The 19,165-nt window shown below is 68.1% G+C and overlaps 2 protein-coding genes across 8 annotated transcripts; both read right to left on the bottom strand.

Moving 5' to 3' along the window:
* Positions 1 to 4,256: 4,256 nt before the first annotated feature.
* TNNI2 (troponin I2, fast skeletal type) lies at positions 4,257 to 5,399 on the bottom strand. Its single transcript, XM_070427108.1, has 5 exons — positions 5,292 to 5,399; positions 5,072 to 5,200; positions 4,866 to 4,955; positions 4,603 to 4,779; positions 4,257 to 4,484 (listed from the first exon to the last, which is right to left on the bottom strand). Exons 1-5 carry the CDS (start codon positions 5,316 to 5,318, stop codon positions 4,389 to 4,391), a joined length of 519 nt encoding a protein of 172 aa, XP_070283209.1. The 5' UTR covers positions 5,319 to 5,399; the 3' UTR covers positions 4,257 to 4,388.
* Positions 5,400 to 5,439: 40 nt separating this feature from the next.
* SYT8 (synaptotagmin 8) lies at positions 5,440 to 16,148 on the bottom strand. Of its 7 annotated transcripts, none has more exons than XM_070427084.1 (9): positions 16,130 to 16,148; positions 9,904 to 10,012; positions 9,634 to 9,800; positions 9,166 to 9,264; positions 8,895 to 9,062; positions 8,645 to 8,812; positions 8,458 to 8,563; positions 8,235 to 8,368; positions 7,841 to 8,140 (listed from the first exon to the last, which is right to left on the bottom strand). In XM_070427084.1, the coding sequence occupies exons 2-9, from the start codon at positions 9,995 to 9,997 to the stop codon at positions 7,907 to 7,909; spliced, it is 1,170 nt and encodes a 389-aa protein (XP_070283185.1). In that variant the 5' UTR covers positions 9,998 to 10,012; positions 16,130 to 16,148; the 3' UTR covers positions 7,841 to 7,906. The 7 variants fall into 7 exon arrangements, with proteins under 7 accessions (XP_070283179.1, XP_070283185.1, XP_070283181.1 ...); XM_070427080.1 differs by lacking the exon at positions 16,130 to 16,148 and adding an exon at positions 12,984 to 13,108; XM_070427083.1 differs by lacking the exon at positions 16,130 to 16,148 and adding an exon at positions 12,706 to 12,914.
* Positions 16,149 to 19,165: the final 3,017 nt, after the last annotated feature.

Below are 19,165 nucleotides of genomic sequence, written 5' to 3'. Positions count from 1 at the left end.
TGTTCCGGTCCCTGAGCCACCACACTCAGCGTCTTACCACCCAGTGAAATCTGGGCAGGTCCAGTGGCGGAGCTAGTGGCTGAGTGTCAACCTATGAACCAGGAGGTCACGGTTCGATCCTGGTCAGGGCACAGGCCTGGGTTGCAGGCTTGATCCCCAGTGTGGGGCATGCAGGAGGCAGCCGGTCCATGATTCTCTCTCATCATTGACGTTTCTCTCTCTCTCTCCCTCTCCCTTCCTCTCTGAAGTCAATATGTATATACTAGTGGCCCAGTGCACGAAATTCGTGCGGGGTGGGGTGGGGGGGTCCCTCAACCCGGCCTGCACCCTCTCCAATCTGGGACATCTGGGACCACTGGCTCCTAACCGCTCACCTGCCTACCTGATCACCCCTAACCACCCTGTCTGCCGGCCTTCTCGCCCCCAACTGCCCCCCCCTGCCAGCCTGCTTACCACCAACTGGCCCCCCCTGCAGGCCGGCTCACCCCCAACTGCCCTCCTCTCCTGGCCCCTGATCACCCCTAACCACCTCTGCCTCGGCCCCGGCACCATGGCTTTGTCCGGAAGGACGTCCGGAAGGTCTCCCGGTCTAATTAGCATATACCCTTTTATTAGTGTGTGTATATATGAAAGAGACATCGTCCAGGTATGTGCCCAGAGCCAGGCCCACGTCCTTCCCAGGCTGGGGCCATCGCTGGCACCCTGACCTGCACACCACGCCCCACGCTCTGCATGCCGCTGGTCTTAGCCCTGCAGGTCTCCCTGTGGCTCCTCCACGACCCTGCCCTCATCCTCTGCTCCAGGAGCCCAGAACTGACCAGGTGGACAGATAGTGTCCCAGGCTCTGGGTCGTGGGGGGTCCCTCGGAGGCACAGGCAGGATTGAGGGGACCAGCGGAGCCTGTGTCCACCCTTTGCTGACCTCCTCTGACCAGGAGGAACCTGGAGAGTGGCCAGACTAGGGCTCCGAAATCCGAGCCCGGCAGCTGTGCCACGGCAGGGACGTCCCCCCCAAGACCAGGGCTGACCTCTGGGCCCATGAGCCAGGAAGAGGGGAGCCCTGGGCCATCTTGTCAAGCCCTGGCCGCCGTGGGCTGAGGAGTCCACTGGAAGGGGCCTGGAGGAGCCCCGAGGCCAAAGGGGCAGGACCGAGGCCCAGGGTGGGGAAGGCAGTGGCCCTGGGGGTTCACCCACTATTAGCAACGTCAGCCTGGCCACGTGGGGCGTCATCCTGCACCCAAACGCTGAGGCTTGATCCCCAGGCAGGGCCACACAGGAGGCAGCCCATTGATGTTTCCCTCTCAACCCTTCCTCTCTCTCTCTCTCTCTCTCTCTGTCCTGGGGTGAGGATTTAGAAAACTAAATTTAAAAAAATGTTCAAGCCGGACACAGGGGAGTGAGACCAAGCCCAGTCCCCAGGCCCAGGGATCGGCTCTGCCCAGGCCAGGCCGGAGCGCACCCTGTGGGCAGGCAGCCCCCGGGAGGCAGCAGGACCTGTGGTGCTTTTGGATGGGGACTCGGGACCCTGGTACGGGGTCGTGTCAGCCAGGGCAGGCGGACCAGCTGCTGTGACAAACCCTCTGCCTGCAGCTCCGGTCTCCCTCCAGCAGCCAGCAGGCCCGTGCAGTGGGGAGGGGGCTCGGTGGCCTTTCTGGGCCCCCCGGGTCCTCCTCCCCGAGGAGCCAGAGTCCCGGCTGGTCCTCTGTGTCCAGCGGGCAGGGCAGAGGGCTGAGACCTGAGGATGCAGAGGCCCAGGGGCCAGGCCTAGACACGGTGCCATTGGGACTCAGCCTCATGGCCTCACCTCGGGCAAACATCCACCCCTGCTTCCTGCCTCCTCGGCGGCGTCTGGGCCTGGGCAGCGTCCAGGGCGACGGCAGGAGGAAGGACCTTGGTGGCTAGGAGACGGGGGCAGAGACAGGGAGGGGAGAGGCAGGGGCTGGGGTGTGGTTGCCAAGGGGCCGGGTCTCCTAGGGGCAGCAGGCAGCCCAGCGACAGGGAAGGCTCGTCTGGGAGGCCCGGTGTGTGCGGCGCCTGGGGCACCGTCCGCTCCATAGATGGTGATGGAGGCCCAGTCGCTCCAAGCCCTCGGGGCTAATGGACATCATAGGAGGCTTCCTGGAGGAGGTGACTGTGGTGGGACTTGAAGGTGGGGCGGACGGGCTGCAGGAGAGCCCAGGCGACACTCCAGGCCTCGGCTATGGTGGGCATGGCGTGCCCATGAGGGCAGGGACGAGCGCCTCACTCCCAGGAGGTGCCAGCGGTCCCTCCTCACCGGTCTGTGCCCTGAGGCAGGTGAGCTCATCTCCACACCCATTTTATCGTTGGGGAAACTGAGGCCCAGCAGCCCATCGAGACGCCACGAGGAGCAGTGAGTGGGGGTCAGGGAGGAGGGATCGGGACAGCAGGGTGACAGAGAGGCCGTGGGGTGTCGGTCACGGGGCCCCCACGGAGCTGGTGCTGGGTCCAGAGGAAGCAGAGGGGGGCAGGTTGCTGTTCTGTTTGCTAAATCGAGAGTCTCCCACCACCTGAGCCCACAGGTGTGCCTGTCAGCCCCTTTCGCACGGAGCAGCTCCTTATCTCCCCCCGCCCCCCGTGTCCTTGTCACCTGCGCTCACCGGGTTTGTTTTCTTTATTTATTTTAATGTTGGTATTGATTTCAGAGAGGAAGGGCGAGGGGGAGAGATAGAAACATCAGTGATGACTGAGAGGCTTTGATCGGCTGCCTCCTGCACGCCCCCAACAGGGGATGGAGCCCACGACCCGGGCCTGTGCCCTGACGGGAATCGAACCGGGACTTCCTGGTTCCTAGGTTGACGCTCAGCCCCTGAGCCGCCGGCCGGCTCCCAGGCTTGTTTTACTTACTTTCGTTCTTTTGCCCACTTGTTTGCTTCCAGGCACCCAGGACACTCAGGTCCCCGTCTCCCGCCCAGACTCCTGCACCCGCTTCCCTCGCTGGGCCCTGCGGCCACCAAAACACGCTCCTTGAGTTCAGAGTCTGCCCTGCCCGCCCTGGCCTCCTCTCACGATGAGCCCCAAGTGCCCCTCAGCCCTGACATGTGCCCTGCGCCCTGGAGGGCGAGGCCTGGCTGCACCCACTGTGCAGGGACATGGCCGTCATCTGTGCCTCCCGGCCCCAGGGGAGGGCAGGGGCTGTCCCCCGAGGCCTGGCCTTCCCCTGCGGTAGCTGGAGCCGCTGCCCGGGCAGCAGGCCGCAGGCCGGGCCCAGGGGTGATAAGCCGGCCGGAGCCGCAAGGTCACCTGGTGGCAGGGCCTGTGGGAGCTACTCAGAGGACACGGCGGAGCCCAGGCCGCGGCGGCGGGAGCGCAGCGTGGTGAAGGCCATCGGGCGCCGCGGACGTCAGTCTCCTGTCCCGGAGGCGGCCAAGGCTGAAGGCAGCGGCCTCCCCATCTCTGGCCCCGGGCAGATCAATCGCGGGGACCTCTGGAGGGCAAGGGCGGCCGACAGCCCCTCCATCACGGCCGTCTGGGCCTCCCGGGCTCCCCCCGGGGATCTGAGCGAGGGACCTTGGCGGGCGGCTGTCGCCCCATCTATCACGGGGGAGGCTGACAGCCCTCATCCGGCCGTCAGGGACAGTCCCTTGATGTAGGAGCTGGGCCAGGGCCTGGGGCTGAGCAAGAGGGGCCCGAGCCCTCCTGCTGGGCCCTGTCCTCTGTCTCTGGGGGGAGCTGGGCCCCCGGCCCCTCTGAGCCTGAACCCCCTGGCATAAGCCATCTGGGGGGGCCATCGGACCCAGGGCTGCCCCACGGTGTCCCCCAGGGGAGGCTGTGGGTCTGAGGAGGGGCAGCCTGGGAGGAACGGGGAGTGGCCCCCGGCCTGGACTTGTGGTGACGGATTGAGACGGTCTCTGGGTGGACAGGACCTCTTGTGATGGCTGTGCACCCCGACCACGGGTCACACTGTGAGAACTGCTCACACATGCATCAGCCACCGTCCCCAGCGCCTAGGGGTCGGGATCGCCCAGAGCCAGCCGGGAGCCCTGGGAACGGGCGGTGAGCACAGCACCAGCCCTGGGTGCAGGCCGGCCCAGCGGAGTCCACTTTCCGGGCCTTCCCGGTCTGGCCCGAAACTCCCGAGGCCCCTGATGGCTCCCCCATGCCCTCACCCCGGGCTCCCCTGGCACACGGCCGAGGGCACCGGCTCCCCTGCCAGCTGCTGGGCCTTTCCGGGGCGCAGCACCCAGAGGCTCGGGCGGCCTGTGGGCGGTGAGGTTGCAACAAGGCCACGGAGACCAGTCACAGGGTTGGAGGCCTTTATTGACAGCTGCAATGAGCCCGCCCTCCCAGCGGCTCCGTGGGCCCGTCCTCTGCCGCTCTGCCCGGAGCCGGGGCGCCCGCCAGAGTGAGGCGGGGGGTGCAGCGGGCAGCCTAGGACTCGGACTCGAACATCTTCTTCCGGCCCTCCATGCCGGACTTCTCCTCGATGTTCTTCCTCCAGTCGCCCACGTCGCGCAGGTCCCGCTCCTGGGGGTGGGGCCAGAGGAGGCTCAGGCCGCCCGCTGGGTCGCCCGGCCTCAGTTTCCCCGCTGGGCAAGGGCTCCCGGGACAGGGCGGGTGGGCCCCGCAGGGACGGGAGGCCTACCTTCTCCGTGTCCTCCTTCTTGACCTGCTTCAGGTTGGCCCGCAGGTCCATGCACACCTTGTGCTTCGAGCCCAGCAGCGCCTTCAGCATGGCGTCGGCCGACATGCGCACCCTCCTCAGCGGCGGCCGCTTGAACTTGCCTCTGAGGTCGAACAGCTTCTGGTTCATGTCCTCCAGCTGCAGGGGAGCGAGGGCCGGGTCGGAGCCGCAGGGCCAGGCCGCCCGCCGCGCCCGCCACCCCCCCTCGCCCCTCGCCCGCTCACCTCCTTGCTGCTCTTCTGCACCTTCACCTCCATGTCGTACTTCTCCTCCTCGGCCGCGTCCACCTTGGCGTGCAGCTGCTTGCAGAGCTCCTGCGGCGGGCGGGGTGGGTGGGGGCGGGTGGGTGGCCATCCTGACGCTGGGCCCCGCCCTGACCCCCACGCTTGCCTTCTTGACCGGTGGGGAAGCCGAGGCGGGCGGGGGGTACCTGCAGCTCGGCCGTGGAGCTGGGGATGTGCAGCGGGGGGCAGTGCTCCGACAGGTAGTTCTGCTTCTCCGACTCCTTGCGGCTCTCCTCCTTCTCCAGCTCCGTGGCCGCGATCTGCAGCATGACGCTCTGGCGGGCGGAGGGGGAGGGCCGGTGAGGGGCTGCTCGCGGCTGCCCGGCTGGTGCGGACCCCCACGGCCCTCCCCGGGGTGGCACCTACCTTGAGGTGCTGTCTGCGGGCCGTCATGGCCCTGTTGCGCTTCTGCAAGGCAGGGGAGGGGGACAGAGTCAGGGCTGGGCCCCCACACCCGTCCACATCCCTCCCCACTCGCCGCCCGGCCAGGGGTCCCGCGCAGGGGACAGCTGGGCCTGGGTAGTCCGTCGGGGTGTGGAGACCAGGCTGGGCCTCAGGGGCGGGGGACGGGGTGGGGGGACCTGCAGGGCCGGGCGTGGGGTGTAGTCATTTGAGAGAAGCAGCCATTTCCAGGGTGACCAGGCCGCAGGCCCACTTCCCCTGCCTGTGAGGCAACGGCAGCCACTTCCTCTGTGTGTCACTGTCTGCGGGGAGTGGGGGTGGGGGGACCTCTTCCTGGGCCCTGAAACTCTGACCTCTGACCTATCCCAGTTGGGGCGGGGGCTTCCCTCCCCTCCATGTTTCACCCTCGAGAGATACTCACCTCGTCACTGTCCCAGGAGGGCGGGCGGGCGGGGTGGGGGGAGAGAAGAGAGAGGTTAGGGGCCTGTGATGGGGTAGCGGGGATGGGACGGTGTGGCCAGGGCGGGCAGAGACCCCTGCCTGGGGGTGGGAGGAGGAGGTGGCAGGGGCATTGGGACTGGGACTTCACTTACTCCCCCATCTTGAAGTCCTGGGCTTAGAGCCTGTGGGAGAGAAAGATGGGGTGTCAGGGCCTCGGACCCAAAGGGGAGCAGCACCTCACCTTCACGCAGCCCCCTGGTGCCCCGCCCCCAACTCCAACCTCCTGGGGGAGTCGTCTTGGAATTCCCTGGGAGAGGAGTTAGAGGAGAAAGTGTTCCAGAAAAGTCCCTGGCGGGCGGGTGTGCAGCTGTCCCCGCGGGGGGTGCGGGGGGGGGGGGGGCGGGCGGGCCAGGGCAGGTGCTCCGCTATCTTTAGCTCTGCTCCTTCGGCTTTGGGCCCAAGTGCCTGCGGGAGGCTGCTCCCCAGTTCAGCCTGGGGTCCCTGATGCATAAAGACCTTTCCCGTGTCCCAGAAACAAGGCCTGGTCATCGAGGCCCGTCCAGGCCCCCCACCCCGACCTCGCCCACCTCCCGCTGTGTCTCCATCTCACTCCCAGCTTCAAGGAAGCCCCCCGGAGAGGGCTGCTGGTGGGGGTCCCCAGCGCCCGGGCCCCCACCCAGGGCTGTCCCACGGGCTGGCCTGAGCAGTGCCTGCGCCCGGCCCCAGCTGCCCGCGGCCTCACCTAGCGTCGGGCTGCGTGGGGAGCGAGGTCGGCTGGCAGTGTCGCCTGGGCTGGTGGGCCCGGGAGGGGTATAAATGTCCTCCCCCAGGCTGGGCCCCTGCTCAGAAAGGACATGGAGCCCTCCTCAGACCAATGGGGGCACAGGGCCCTCCCCACCTGCCCAGACCGCCTGGCCCGGCCCAGCCACATGCTGCCGTCCAGTCCAAGAAGTCTTGGGGGGGGGGGGGGGGTGCCGAGGTTGGGTTGCTCTATTTAGGGATCAGTGACGAGTTCGAGAAGCTCCTGGTTCTTGCAAGGAGCCTGCAGGCAGCTGTGCGTGGCCTGGCTGGGCTGTGGGGGGAGCGCGGCTCAAGGGTCAGCCGAGGGGCCCCTGGACTCAGGCCCCCCTGGGTCCTACATCGGGATCCAAGGCACAGCGTCCCCCTGGCCCCCCACCACCTCTCCTGCAGCTCTCTGCTCCCCTTTCAGCCCAGGGACATCGCTGCCACAAGCTGGCCGGGCCCCCCTTTCTCCAACCCGGCTCCGAAGCCGGGCCTGGACCCCAAACAGGCCTCTGGGCCTGCAGCAGCACCAGGGGTCTCAGGCGGGGACGTGAACCCGCCTTCCCGCCCGGAGCAGGCACGGGGGCGCCCTGGACGTGCAGCCATGCAGGGACGCCCCACCCAGGGCTGTTCCCACACAACTCAGAACACTCCCTCCCAGAAGGGGTGGTGGGCCCCTGCCTGGAACGCTCCGGCCCGCGGGCTGGGGCCCAGGCAGCCCCCACCCAGCTCAGGCATCCGGAGGACCATGACTTGGCTGCCTCAGAGCTGGGGGTGCGGCCCAGCTCGGGGCGTGGGGAGGGTCAGGCAGAGCTGAAGCCCCAGATGTGGGGGATTAGAGCTGCATTCTTTCCCGCCAGGCTGAGGCCCCCAGAGACCCGAGAGGCTTCCGAAGGCTTCTGCTGCCCCCTGCTGCTCGCTCAGGGCGGCCCTGCAGCCGCCGCCCCAAGGTTTGGGGGCCGAGAGGAGCCGTGCGGGGTCCCGGGGGTTGGTTCCCTTCCTTCCCGCAGCGCCCCCCAAATGCCTCCCGAGTGCCCACCACGTCCTGTGGTGCCACCTCCAGCCCATCTCCCCTCACTCACACTGTCTCTAACGCTGCAACCCCAGACAGGAGGGCTCCCCGCTCCGGCGTTGTCCTCCTTGGGCGTGGAGGGACCCCCTCACCGCCCCCAGGGGTCAGGCAGAAGCCGCAGGGCCTGGATGAGTCTGGAGAGGGGACCTTCTCCTCCTGGCCCTTGGCAGGTGTCCCCCCCACATGGTCCCCGAGGGCACAGGCAGGACACACGGAGGTGGTGGGGGAGACGTTTATTGCAGGCCCACAGCTCAGTGCGGGGAGCTCACGGCACGGGGTGCTGTCAGGAGCCAGGCAAGGGCAGGCGCCGGCGGAGCTGCAGGCCCAGGGCCTGGTCCACCTCCTGGGTGGGCCGCAGGCGGTGCCACTGGGCGATGGCCCTCCGGGGATGGGCCAGCACGTCCGCCCAGTGCTGCAGGGGCTGGCCGGAGGCCCGGGTTCCCAGCGCCACCTTACCCACGGGCTCAGCCCGAAGCCGCGAGCCCCGGGCCCAGATGGCCAGCACCAGGTCCACACTCTGGGCAGAGATAGGCAGAGGTGCGGTGGAGGGGAGAAAGACAGCGGTCAGTTTGGCCCCCAGGGGAACCTGCCCCCTCCTCCAGGCAGCCTACCTGGATCTGGCTGAAGGGCACGAGGAAGGTGAAAGCCTCGTTGAAGTAGGGGGCGGCCGTGCCCTTCCGGGCAGACGTCCTTCTCGTCTTCCACTTCCTCCGGTTCAGCATGAGCTGGACCTTCACGTAGGGCTCTGGGCAGGTGGAAAGGGGTCGCGGGGGTCGCGGGTCTGACCGCCGAGCCCTGTGCTCCCCCTGAGGGGACGAGGGGGGGGGCTCTCACCTGCCAGCTCCAGGCTCAGGCCCCGGGCCTCCAGCACGACCACCGTCAGCCGGCCCGAGCCGGGCACGTACTGCAGCGAGAAGCACAGCTCCCCCGTCTGCTCAGCCTGCGGGCACGACAGGGGCTCGGTCTCCCTGCTGGCACCCCAGGCAGGCCCGGGCCAACGCCAGGCGGTCAGCACCCTTACCTCGGCGGTGCCCGGGGGGCCCAGCTGGCACCAGAGTTCCAGGAGGTGCTGCAGATCCACGGTGCCCAGCGGCAGGTGGAGCTCGCCCAGCGGCTCGTGCCCGGAGAGGCGCTTGAAGTCCAGCACCTGCACCCACAGGGTGGTCCGGGGCAGCTCCGCCAGCGGCACCTGCAGGCGGGGGTGTGAGCCGCGCCCCTGCCGCCCCCGCCCCGGCCCCGCCCGCCCGCTCGCCCGCTAGGCCCAGGCTCACGCGGAAGCAGCAGGTCTCGTCGAACATGGGGCAGAGCGTGCCGCGGTGCACCTTGGTCTCGTGTGTGTGCCCGGCCTGGGTGGACAGGCTGATGCGGGCGTAGGGGTCCGCTGTGCCCCCCGGGCCCCTGGCCCTCAGGTCCACTGCCTGCTTGAGGCCCACCCGGATCTGGGAGCCAAGGGTGACTCAGCCGGGGTCCCCCTGGTCAGCCCCACACCCGGCCCCTCTCCGAGCCCGCAGATTCCCTGGGCTTGCCGTGCGGGGCCCTCACCTCCTGGCTTCCAAAGTCGTACTCCAGGGACAGCTGCAGGCGCCCCCACTGCTGGGCTCCCCCCGGGCCGGACTCCACATCGTCCACCTCCGGCTGCACCTGGCGTGGACCAAGCTCCCATCAGAACCCTAACTGCCCACCCTGGGACCAGGCCACCAGAAGGGCTCACCCTCAGCTCAACTGACCGGCCAGAACTGTGGCCCTGCCCCAGCCCATTGCTGGCACCACTGCCTCCCCCGAACATGCCGTGGCCCCACTGGTGCAGGGCCCACTCTGGGGGTGGCATTCCCGGGCCCTGGGCCCTGGCCTCCCCCTCCCCTCTGCTCCCTGCCTCCCCTGCCAGGAAGGCCCTCTGGCCTCCTCTCCTGGGCAGACCCGCTGCTGGGGGCTGAGCCTAGACCTTCAGCTGTGGTCTGGGGCTGACCCAGCCGGGTGCTGAGCATGGGAGCGCTGGTGCCCGCTCCTCACCAGGTGGGTGGTCGTGGCGCCCCGGACACTGCCCAGGCCCACGGCCTCTTCATCTCGGGGCTTCCTCCTGCGGGCTCGGCGACAGCAGCAGCAGACGATGCAGAGGAGGCAGGAAGCAGTGAGGATGGCGGCGGCGACAGCGATGGCCACCAGTGCCCATCGGGGCCCTGGGGTGGGCACAGAGATGGGCCTGAAATGCCCCTGTGGACAGCACTGCCCCCCCCCCCCAGCCCGGCCAGCCCCAGGCCCCTCCCGGGTCCCACAACTCACAGGGAATCCTGGCAAGGAGGCCCGGAATGAGCCCGGATTCAGCCGTGGTGCCCACGGGGGCCGGGGCACTGGGGGGGCCTGGGGGCTGCCCCATCTCCACACCTGCTGGCTTGGAGGAGATGGCCAGGGCGGCCGGGTCACCTGTGGGGATGGCCCCTCGGGCCCCTGCCCACCGCCCCACCTGCCAGCAGCCAGCCTGGGTGTGCCTGGGCAAGGAGGCAGCCCGGGGTGACGGGGGGGGGGGGGGGGGGGAGGGGGGGGAAGGTTCTGAGTGGAGCCAAGGGGAGGGAGGTTCTGGGCTTTGGCCAAAGTGCCGGCTTAGCTGCCACAGGCCTGGCCTCCTGGCCGCCTCCCCGCCCCCAGCCCTGGCCGAGCAGGCTGGGCCTCCCCGGGCCTCCCTGCAGACCCCTCTCGTCGCAGAGCCTCCTCCTGCAGGAGCCCCGCGATCCCAAGGGGGTGTTGCCTGGGGACCCCCTTGTCCCCCCATTTCCCCGGTCTGCATGTTACACAGGAGCAGCTTATTCCCACACGTGAACCGGCCCTGGGTCACCTGAGAGCATGGTGAAGGGGGCTCAGTGGGGTCATGGGGGGAGCAGGTGGGGGGAGCAGTGGGGTGGCTGCCGGTGGGAGCTGGTCTGAGCAAGCTGGGGCTGAAGGTGCGTTCCTGGCACGGGCGGGCGCGGGGCCAAGGCACCTGGGAGGGTGCGGTGGGGCGGGCAGGCTAGGGTGTGTCTGGGAGCGGCCCGAGCATTCCTCGCAAACTGACTCAGCAGCTCACCGCCCAGACCTGCCTATCTGCCACCCTCAGGCGAGGGGGTAGGAAGGAGGGCGGGCGGCGCAGCCACCTGCCGAGGGCCTGGGGAGGGAGCGCACCTGGCCAGGCTGGCTCCTCCCACCCAGCATTCCAGCTGGGGGCCCTTTGCCCCGGTAGTGTGCGCCCTGACCCTAGGCCCCTCTCCTCTGGGGAGCCCTGGCAGCAAAGAGGCACCCTTCCTCCAACCTGGGGCTCCCCCTTTTTGCCCACAAGAGCCTGGCACCCCTCTTGCCACCCCCTCCAGAAATAACCAGGCATGTGGGCCAGGTCCCCTCCTGCTGCAGCCCCACCAGCCTGGCGCTGAGCTTGCTGAGGGACCGACAGGGGCCCACGTGGTCCTGCGACGACCCCCACAAACGCTCATCAATGCCTCGGTCCCCGATGGGCTGGGCAGAGGCAGCCCCACTCCCAGCGCCAACCCAGCCCCTGGACGCTGAGGGGGGGCGCCCAGGCCCCGTGTCCTGCCTCCCGGGCCTGGCTCCGCCACCCTCAGGGCTGGTCCCGGTGGTCACAGCACAAAGAGGGGACACGGAGGGGCTCCGTGCGATGCCTGCCTTGAAATTCTAACCATCTTTGAACAAGAGGCTACATGTTCTCCACACGCCCCCCCTCCCCGAGGCAGAGTGCCCGGTGGCCCCTGTGGGCCTGGGGCTGGCCCGAGAGCCGGAGGGTCCCTCGGGGTCCCTGCAGCCGCACGGTGGAGGCCACAGGCAGAGGCACCAGCTCCCTGTGGAGTCCCAGTCTTTCCTTTAGAAACCGTCAGATCCCATGTGTGTCCTGGAGTCAAATAGCTGCCTCCAGGTTTTTACGGCGGAGAATTCGGGATCAGTGGTCAGCACACTGTGTGCGCACACGTGCATGCGTGTGTGTGGGGGGGTGTGCATGCACGTGTGTGCGTGCGTGTGCATGCCTCCCCCCTGCCCTGTCTTGAGGGCGTCCTCACTGAGGTTAGGGCAGGGGCGGGGCGGGCACAGCACAGGATCTGGTGCTGCTGGCCCAGGAGGGTTCCTGAGCTAATTCCTGCTGAAGGCTGCCCCCTCAGGACCACAGGAGATGCCTGGGAGCTGGCCCGAGAGGATCATGGGACCCTCGGGATCCTGGTCACAAGCCCAGAGGCGCCCGGAGGCCTGGGGAGCCGCAGGGTCCCTCAGGACCGCAGGGTCCGCCTGGTGGTAAAGGTTCAGGCAGGACCAGAGCCACCAGGTGGCGCCGTCTGCTCCTTGGGCCCGGCTCGCGGCCAAGGTCCTGCCTCTGGTCCTGGGGCTCCTCTGGGGGGAAGCGTGCAGGTGCCCGGGCAGGCAGGCAGCTGGAGGGGACCCTCACAGGCTCGGTGAGGTCTGCTGGGGTCGCCCCTTCCCCAGCCTGCCATGCTGGGCTGCCTCGGGGTGGGGTGGGGGGGTCCTCCCTTCTGGGAGGCAAGAAGGCCTCCCTGCGGCCTTGCTCTGGCTGCGATCGCGGTGGCCTGGCTGGGGAACCCTCGCTAGGGGCTCCCACCGGCTTTCCCGGAGAGGGAGGCTGGCACCTCCTCTCCAGTCTCCTTCCAGCCGCCTCTGGAGGCTCCCTGAAGCCCCCGCAGACAGCGCCCGGCTCTCTCCTCCCGGACCCTGGCGGTGTGTCCGCACGCAGGCCCGTCTGCTCCTGCTGCCCGTGCCGACCCTCCCCCTCCCATCCCCACCCCACGGGACCCTCAAGGGCGGCATGAGCTCCACCTCCGGCAGGAAGCCCTCTCTGGTCACCCCTGCGCTTGGGCCGGCCCTGACGTTGGTGCTGGATTCCTCCCCGGGTCCTCTCCCAGGCGCCCGGCAAAGGGCTGTGGGGTGCCCTCCCATGGACACCCCGGTCAGCCTGGATCATACCTGTCAAAGCCACGCTAACTGTCCAGCTGGGACTCTGCTTTGATAGGAGTGTGTTCCTGTGGGCCTTCCTCGGGAAGAGGGAGGTTCCCCCAAATGTCGAAGTGGCAGCCCCCAGGGGTAGTGTGCTCTCACCTGGCCCCTGGCCCTGTGGCCGCCCGACCTCCAGGCTTTCCCCGAGCCCGGGCACCCGCAGGCGGTGCTCAGAGGCTGCGTTGGAGCCCTCGCTCTCCGTCTCCAGCGATAAGAGTCTTGGTGGGTGAGAGGGTGTGGAGGCCGGGCTTTGGGGAGCCCCACCTCAGGCCAGAGCAGCTGGCCCTCAGGAGCCAGAACTCCCTTGGGAGGAGGGCACCACCCGAGCCCCAGGACCAGGCATCTGGGCCCACCCCACCCCCAGGGGCCCCCGGGGGCACCTCCGGTCCTCCCATGGGACTTGCTGAGGGGCGACGGAGGGGGTCCTGAGTCGGGAGCACGTCAGTGTTGGAAGGACGATGGCTTTCTGGTGCCGCTAGAACCACGCACACAGAGCCTGGTGCCAGCAGGTGAGCTGCAGGCACTGCTTGCCGAGGCCGCCTGGTGAGCGGGCAGGGCTGTGGGTGGCACCCGCCCCAGGCCACTTGCAGGGCCTCCTGGTGCCCAGGCTCCTGGAGCCCAGAGAAGCCTCCCGAGGCCTTTTGCACGGAAGCCTCCCCCGCTGGCTGGGCTGGCCGGGTCCCCAGGGGGCGTCACTGGGCCCAGCTCCACCTCGGGCTCTGGCCAGTTTCTCTGGTCCCGTCACTCTGGGTGAGGTCCCTCCCCGGGCCCAGCACTGGGCACCTCCCGCGCCAGGGTGTCTCTCGGAAGCCATTTCGGGCTGGTGGCCAGACGAGGGCTGGCTACTGTCTCACCGGGCCCGGGCACTGCAGGCTGCCGGCCGGGCTGGGCGGGCAGCGCTCCCTCTGCCTGGGCTCTGAGGCTGCTCTGTGGCACCGCAGGTGGCATGGGCCTGCCTGTGCCCATGCCAGTCACGAGAGGCTCGGGGCACAGGGCACGGGGCACGTGGGTGTCCCTGCGCACGGCCGGGCTCCCTCCAAGTCCCGCCCAGTGATGCGGTTTGGAAGCAGCGCCTGACAGCAGAGGGGCCGGGAGCGGTTGGCACAGCTCTGGGTCCTCAGAGGAGGCTTGTGGGGCAGTGGGGCACGCCGGGAGCCGGCACGCTGCTCCGGGGGAGGCGCGTGGGCGGGCACGATGCCAGGCCCCGTACGCAGGGCCCTAGAGTGCGGCCGCATACGTGTGCCCGCGTGAGCCAGCCGCCGCTCTGTACCGTTCCCAGGAAAGGGGCGCCCCCCTGGCGAGACGGCGGCTGAGGTTCCAGGGCAGGAAGGGAAAACCAAACAGAGCTGGCGGCCTCGGGCCGGTGGCCCCCAGCGGGCAGCTTGGCAGCGCCTCACGGAGACCCTGGCGGGCGGGGCTGCTGGACGGCTTCCTCTGGGTGGTCTAGGGGATGTTTGAGGTTGGAGTTCGGGGCCAACGCTGGCTCAGGGAGTTGGGAGCTGCTGGCAGGGAGCCACGGGACGTGCAGGGGCCGCACGCAGGCCCTGTCCACGCGGAGCCCGGCCACCAGCACCCAGGACCACGGAGGACGGGGGCTCTGCTTGCCACAGTCCTCGTGGGCTGAGGAGCCCTGTGCCCATTTGCTAGGTCTCAGCCTGTGGGTGCCTGTCTTCCTCGATGACTAAACCCCTTCACCTGGGGAGCCTGCACCCCACTATCTGAGCCTCTGGGGAGCCCGCGCCCCTCTCTCTGGATGTCCGCATCGAGGTGCTAGGCTCTGGGTTTCACGCACCATCTTTCCAGTCTGTGCTCTTGTGTCTGTGAGTTTGGATTTCTGGGGGATGTGAGTCCCACTCTTTGGAGTTTGGGGGTGAATTTTAACCAATTCACCTGGAAATTGAGGGGACGTACCCCACCTCTGATTGCACTGCAGTATGTAACCCACCCCCCAAATGCTGGTGCTCCAACCCCCATGTTATAGAAGTGAGGTTCCCTGTGGCCCAGGGACTGGGGTCCCTCCCAGGGTCTGTACCCCACCCTGTCACTGCATCTCCAGGGGCCTATGAGCCCCTCTGCAGCTCTGGGGGGTCTAGCTCATCCAGGGCACCCTGGCGTCCGAGCGGCTCCCCCACTCCTGTGAATGCCTGGGGACACGCCTGACCCCCGAGTCCCCGTGCAGCCTTCTCCCGTCCCACCCCAGGTCTGGGCTGCACGCTCCCAGTCTGGGCACGGGGACGCTGCTCTGTGGTCACCAGGGCCCTGGACAGCCTGTCCCCACGCGCTGGCCCCAAGCTGCCTGAAGGCCCAACTGACACGTCTCGCTCGGCCCGTGTGCCAGGCCAGGCCGGTGGCCTCCGCCTGCGGTTTGGACGCCCCACTCCACCCGCCCCTTCGCCTGTGTGGGTCCCATTCATCCCTGTGTCTAGCTCTGTGCGCTATTCATCTGCGTGCTGGGCGCCTGCCCTCCCGCCACCCAGGTGTCTCCAGAGGGGCGTCCCCACCCAGACATGCCTTGGCCTGGACCCCACGAGTCAGAGTGTGGGGTCCTGTACCCCACAGGGTACCTGGGGTCCTGAAACCATTAGTGTGCGTGTGGGGTTCTGAACCCCGCTGTCGGAATGTCAGAGGACCCCACCCCACTCCGCTGGAGAGCTGAGTTGGGGTCCACAGCCAGGTGCTCCTGAGGCACCGAGCACTAACAGACTGAACCCCATTCCCTGCAGAACTGGGGTGACCTCTATGTTACCTGTCCTCTCGGCCTTTCTGTAGCCAGGATGAGGGGTGCTCTGTTAGACTGCAAAACTGAGGACCTGGTGCCCCAATAGTACGGGCAATACAGCCTCACACTCTGAGGGTCTGGGTGACACTCAGTATGGCACCACTGGAAGCCACCACCTGAACCCCGAGAGGGTCGGGTAGCCTGGTTCCCCTGAGCAGACGGGGCTGGTCCCTGTCACCCCAAAGTCCTGGGTGCAGAAGCAGGTCTGGACCGCCCGGTCCGTCCTCCAGGTCCGAGGCACCCAGCCTCCTCGCGCCAGGCTCCAGCCTCCAGTCCTTGGCTCCGGGCCTCACCGTCTGGTCCACAGTCCCCGGAGCTCTGCCGCCCTCATGCAGGGGCCTCGCGACCCCACTCCTGACCGTGAAGAGCTGACCCTGAACCCCAGGCCCATGTCCAGGCAACACGCCTGTGACCACCACGTGCAGATGCTCCCCGAAATGTCCGGGGTCCGGACGTGGCACCCCGTCCCTGAGGGCCTGAATCACACAGAGGTCTACGTTGTGGGGTGCTCTGCGCCCCACTCACCGGGGACATCAGCAGTGTGTCCCCTCAGTGCCTGCACCCACCCCTCACGGCGGCTCACGCCCAGGTCTGGGGCCCCCGCTGGCCAGTTCCAAGCCCGCCTGGTGCTTGGACGCTCGGCGCCCATTCACGGGTGTCCGGCCTGTGTGAGCCCATTCATCCCCCTCCCCCCGCGCCACCGGCTCCTGCGTGACTCCGGGCAGGCTGCAGCCCGTCCGCCCCCACCTCCAAGACAGTCTGTGCTTTGTCGTCCCTGTTCCAGGAACAGCCGCCGCAGGCCAGCAGGCACATTCCAGGGTTTGGCGGAGCGCCAACGCAAACCCGTTTGCTGGCATAGCAGTGAGAGGGGGCAGGGCGGGAGGCCGTGGCGGGGAGAGGGGGACCCTCCGGGTGGGACATGCGATCAAAGCCTTCCCTACATGGAGCGTGTCCTGGACGGGCTGCCAGCGGGGAGGGAGCGGCTGCGTGCAAATTCCAGACCCTCCACCGCCGCCCCTCCACCCCTCCACCGCCCAGGCAGCCCCTCCGCCCGCCCATGGCCTCCCCAGCCGCCAGACTTGTCCCCGTCAGCTCGGCAGGGCCCAGGGCCAGGCCAGGGGTGGGGGGCAGAGGTGGAAGGTGGGTTTTCTACCTCGGGGACCACAGACAGACCCTGCTCCCCACTGCCACCCTGGCCGACCACCTCCCCGCCTTGGCCCAGGGAGACGGGGCCGGCTCCAGCATGCTGCCCCGTCGGGGCGGGCCGCGCTCTGCCTGCACTGTCTCCCGCCTCTGCCAGGATGAGGTGGTGTGCCCCTGTGCCCCTTCCTGCCCGGGGTCCCTGGGGTGCAGGGAATTCGTTGTCCCAGCTCCCCAGAGCTGCCCTGTGAGCCAGGACAAGGGCCCCCTCTCTCGGATTCTCTGGGGGGGCTGGTGTGTAGTCTCTGGAGGGACTGTCCCTCGGGATCTCCTCTGGCCGGTGTCCCCACAGGTGAGAGGATCCCTGACCCCTCTCGCTCTCCTTGGCCCTGGGACTGCCCACCTCCTGGGCCCTGCGCTTCCTCCACACTCGGAGCTCGGGGCCTGGCACCAGCCTGTCCCTCCACCCCCGCCGGCCACCCCTCCCCGGCCCCAGGGCCGTGCAGAACGCCCAGGAGCCCCTCCAAGCAGGCGTGAGGGCCGTGGGGCGGTGAGGCTCTCCTGCCCCCGTGGGCTGGGTGGGCTGCGCTGAATCTGGCCCGAGGGACACTGGGCCCCAGCACCAGGCTGGACCGTGGGCTGTGGGTGTGGACAGGCCCTGTAGGGGGTCTGGAGGCCGCTTCCAGGGCCCCCCATGCAGCAGACGGCCCATCGGGGTCACTCTGGTGCTCGTGATGCAGGTGAAACCTGTCAAGTGGGGACGGGGGCACCCCGAGCCTACAGTGACTAGACAGCTCCCATTTGCCAGGACCCCAAGGGACCACGTGTGGCCCCTGAGCAAGCGCTGGGGAGCTCACCACAGAGAACTAGGAACAAGCCGGGGCCACCCCAGTCCCCCCAAAGAGTCCCCAAAGCTCCGGAGAGGGTGTCCCGTTCCAGGCCTGCAGCTCTCCCCACTCAGGCTAGGGGCTCCCCCGGGCCCTGGCGGGGCCCCCACTCTGCTGCTGGTGGTCTGCAGGTGACAGCTGAGAGCCGGGGAGCCCAGGACCCAGCCCCCGACATGTCCCCTTGGTGGGCCTTTCTCACTCCCGGTGGCCACCCCCAGGGCAGCCAGGGGCCTGGGACCCTCGACCAGCCCATCAGCATGCCTCGGCCTCGGAGGCTGGCACCGTAGGGCCAGGGCTCAGGTGGCCAGGTGACCGAGCAAGAGGAAGACAAGATCAGCCAGGTTCCAAGCTCCCCCTGCTGTCCGCCGGCTGCTGCTAGAGGCGGCTGACCTGCTCCCACCGACCCCACTGCCTCCCTGCCAGCCCGCCCGGCTCCGCCCGCCCTGCCCAGCCCCGTGCAGCCCACCTGGAGGCCCTGGCAGGCATGTGGGCGCTCCCTCTGCACACGAGCTTTCCCCTGGGCCCCTCCGCAGCCCCCAACCTGGCCTCCTCGTCCTGGAGGGCCCATCCCGGAAGCCCTGACTCCAGACCTTTCTGACCGAAGCCCCTCTCAGTGGAGTCGCCACGCTGACCCCCTTCCTGGATTCGGGGCCCCTCCTGGCACCTGGTCAGCACAGTAACCTCCCCCAGGCCCCTCTGTCCCCTCACTTGTCCAGGAGGGAGGGCGGGTCCTCGGGAAAAAGCTACAGCTTCCTGACCTCACACCTGCCCCGACCCCACCCCAGAGGGTCACCTGAGTCCTGGTCGCAGGGCAGCAAAGGCCCCTGAGGGAGGCACAAGGACATCTCCCAGCGCCCAGGACAGGCCGGGACAAGGGGGTCCAAGGGCCAGGAGCTCCCCGACGCCCTGGGGAAGCAGGGTGGGGCCGAGAGATGGAGAGAGAGGTGACAGGTGGGGCTGGGGACACCTGAGCTCCGGGCACCAGGGGACACCTGCGTTTCCGTGGGTCTCAGCTGGGTGCGTGGCGACACGGGTCCCTCCGCCCGTAGCCAGGCAGCACCGAGCAGCTTGGCTGTGCGTCCCCCCCCACCTGCACCCTCCTCTGTCCCTGGGTCACAGCAGCACTACCTGCAGGGCTGCTGGGACTCAGGGGCTCCCGTGACGAGGGCACGGCATCTCTTGTAAAGAACATTCCTGTCCTGCCCGGCCAGCGTGGCTCTCGGGTTGAGCATCAACCTGTGAACCAGGAGGTTTGACTCCCGGTCAGGCCACAGGCCCGGGTGGCAGGCTCGATCCCCAGTGTGGGGTGTGCAGGAGGCAGCCGATCCATGATTCTCTCTCACCATTGAAGTTTCTGTCTGTCCCTCTCCCTTCCTCTCTGAAATCCTATACAATAAAGGTCTAACATGCTGTGTCCGACCCTTCATTCTACTGTTCTATCAGTCGCTATGACGCACACTGACCACCAGGGGGCAGACGCTGCGACCAGTAGGTTAGCTTGCTGCTGGGACCCAGCGGATTGGGACCGAGCGAGACGGCCAGACCCGCCCTGGAGCCCTCCTGTGGTCCCTCCCCGGCCTCTAAAATATTTCTTCTAATTAATTTCCGTTTAATGTGCATGAATCATTGAGGTTTTTGTCTCTCTCCCTCTCCCTTCCTCTCTGAAATCAATAAAAATATATTTTTTTAAAAAAGTAATGTCTCCAGACATTACCATCTGTCCTTGGGAGACAGAATCTCTCTCTCTCTCTCTCTC

The sequence above is a fragment of the Myotis yumanensis genome, unplaced genomic scaffold (genome assembly GCF_028538775.1).
Source record: "Myotis yumanensis isolate MYYU_CA2020_CCGP unplaced genomic scaffold, mMyoYum1.0.hap1 SCAF_10, whole genome shotgun sequence".
Lineage (NCBI taxonomy): Eukaryota > Metazoa > Chordata > Mammalia > Chiroptera > Vespertilionidae > Myotis > Myotis yumanensis.
This window is presented reverse-complemented; position numbering and strand designations above follow the sequence as displayed.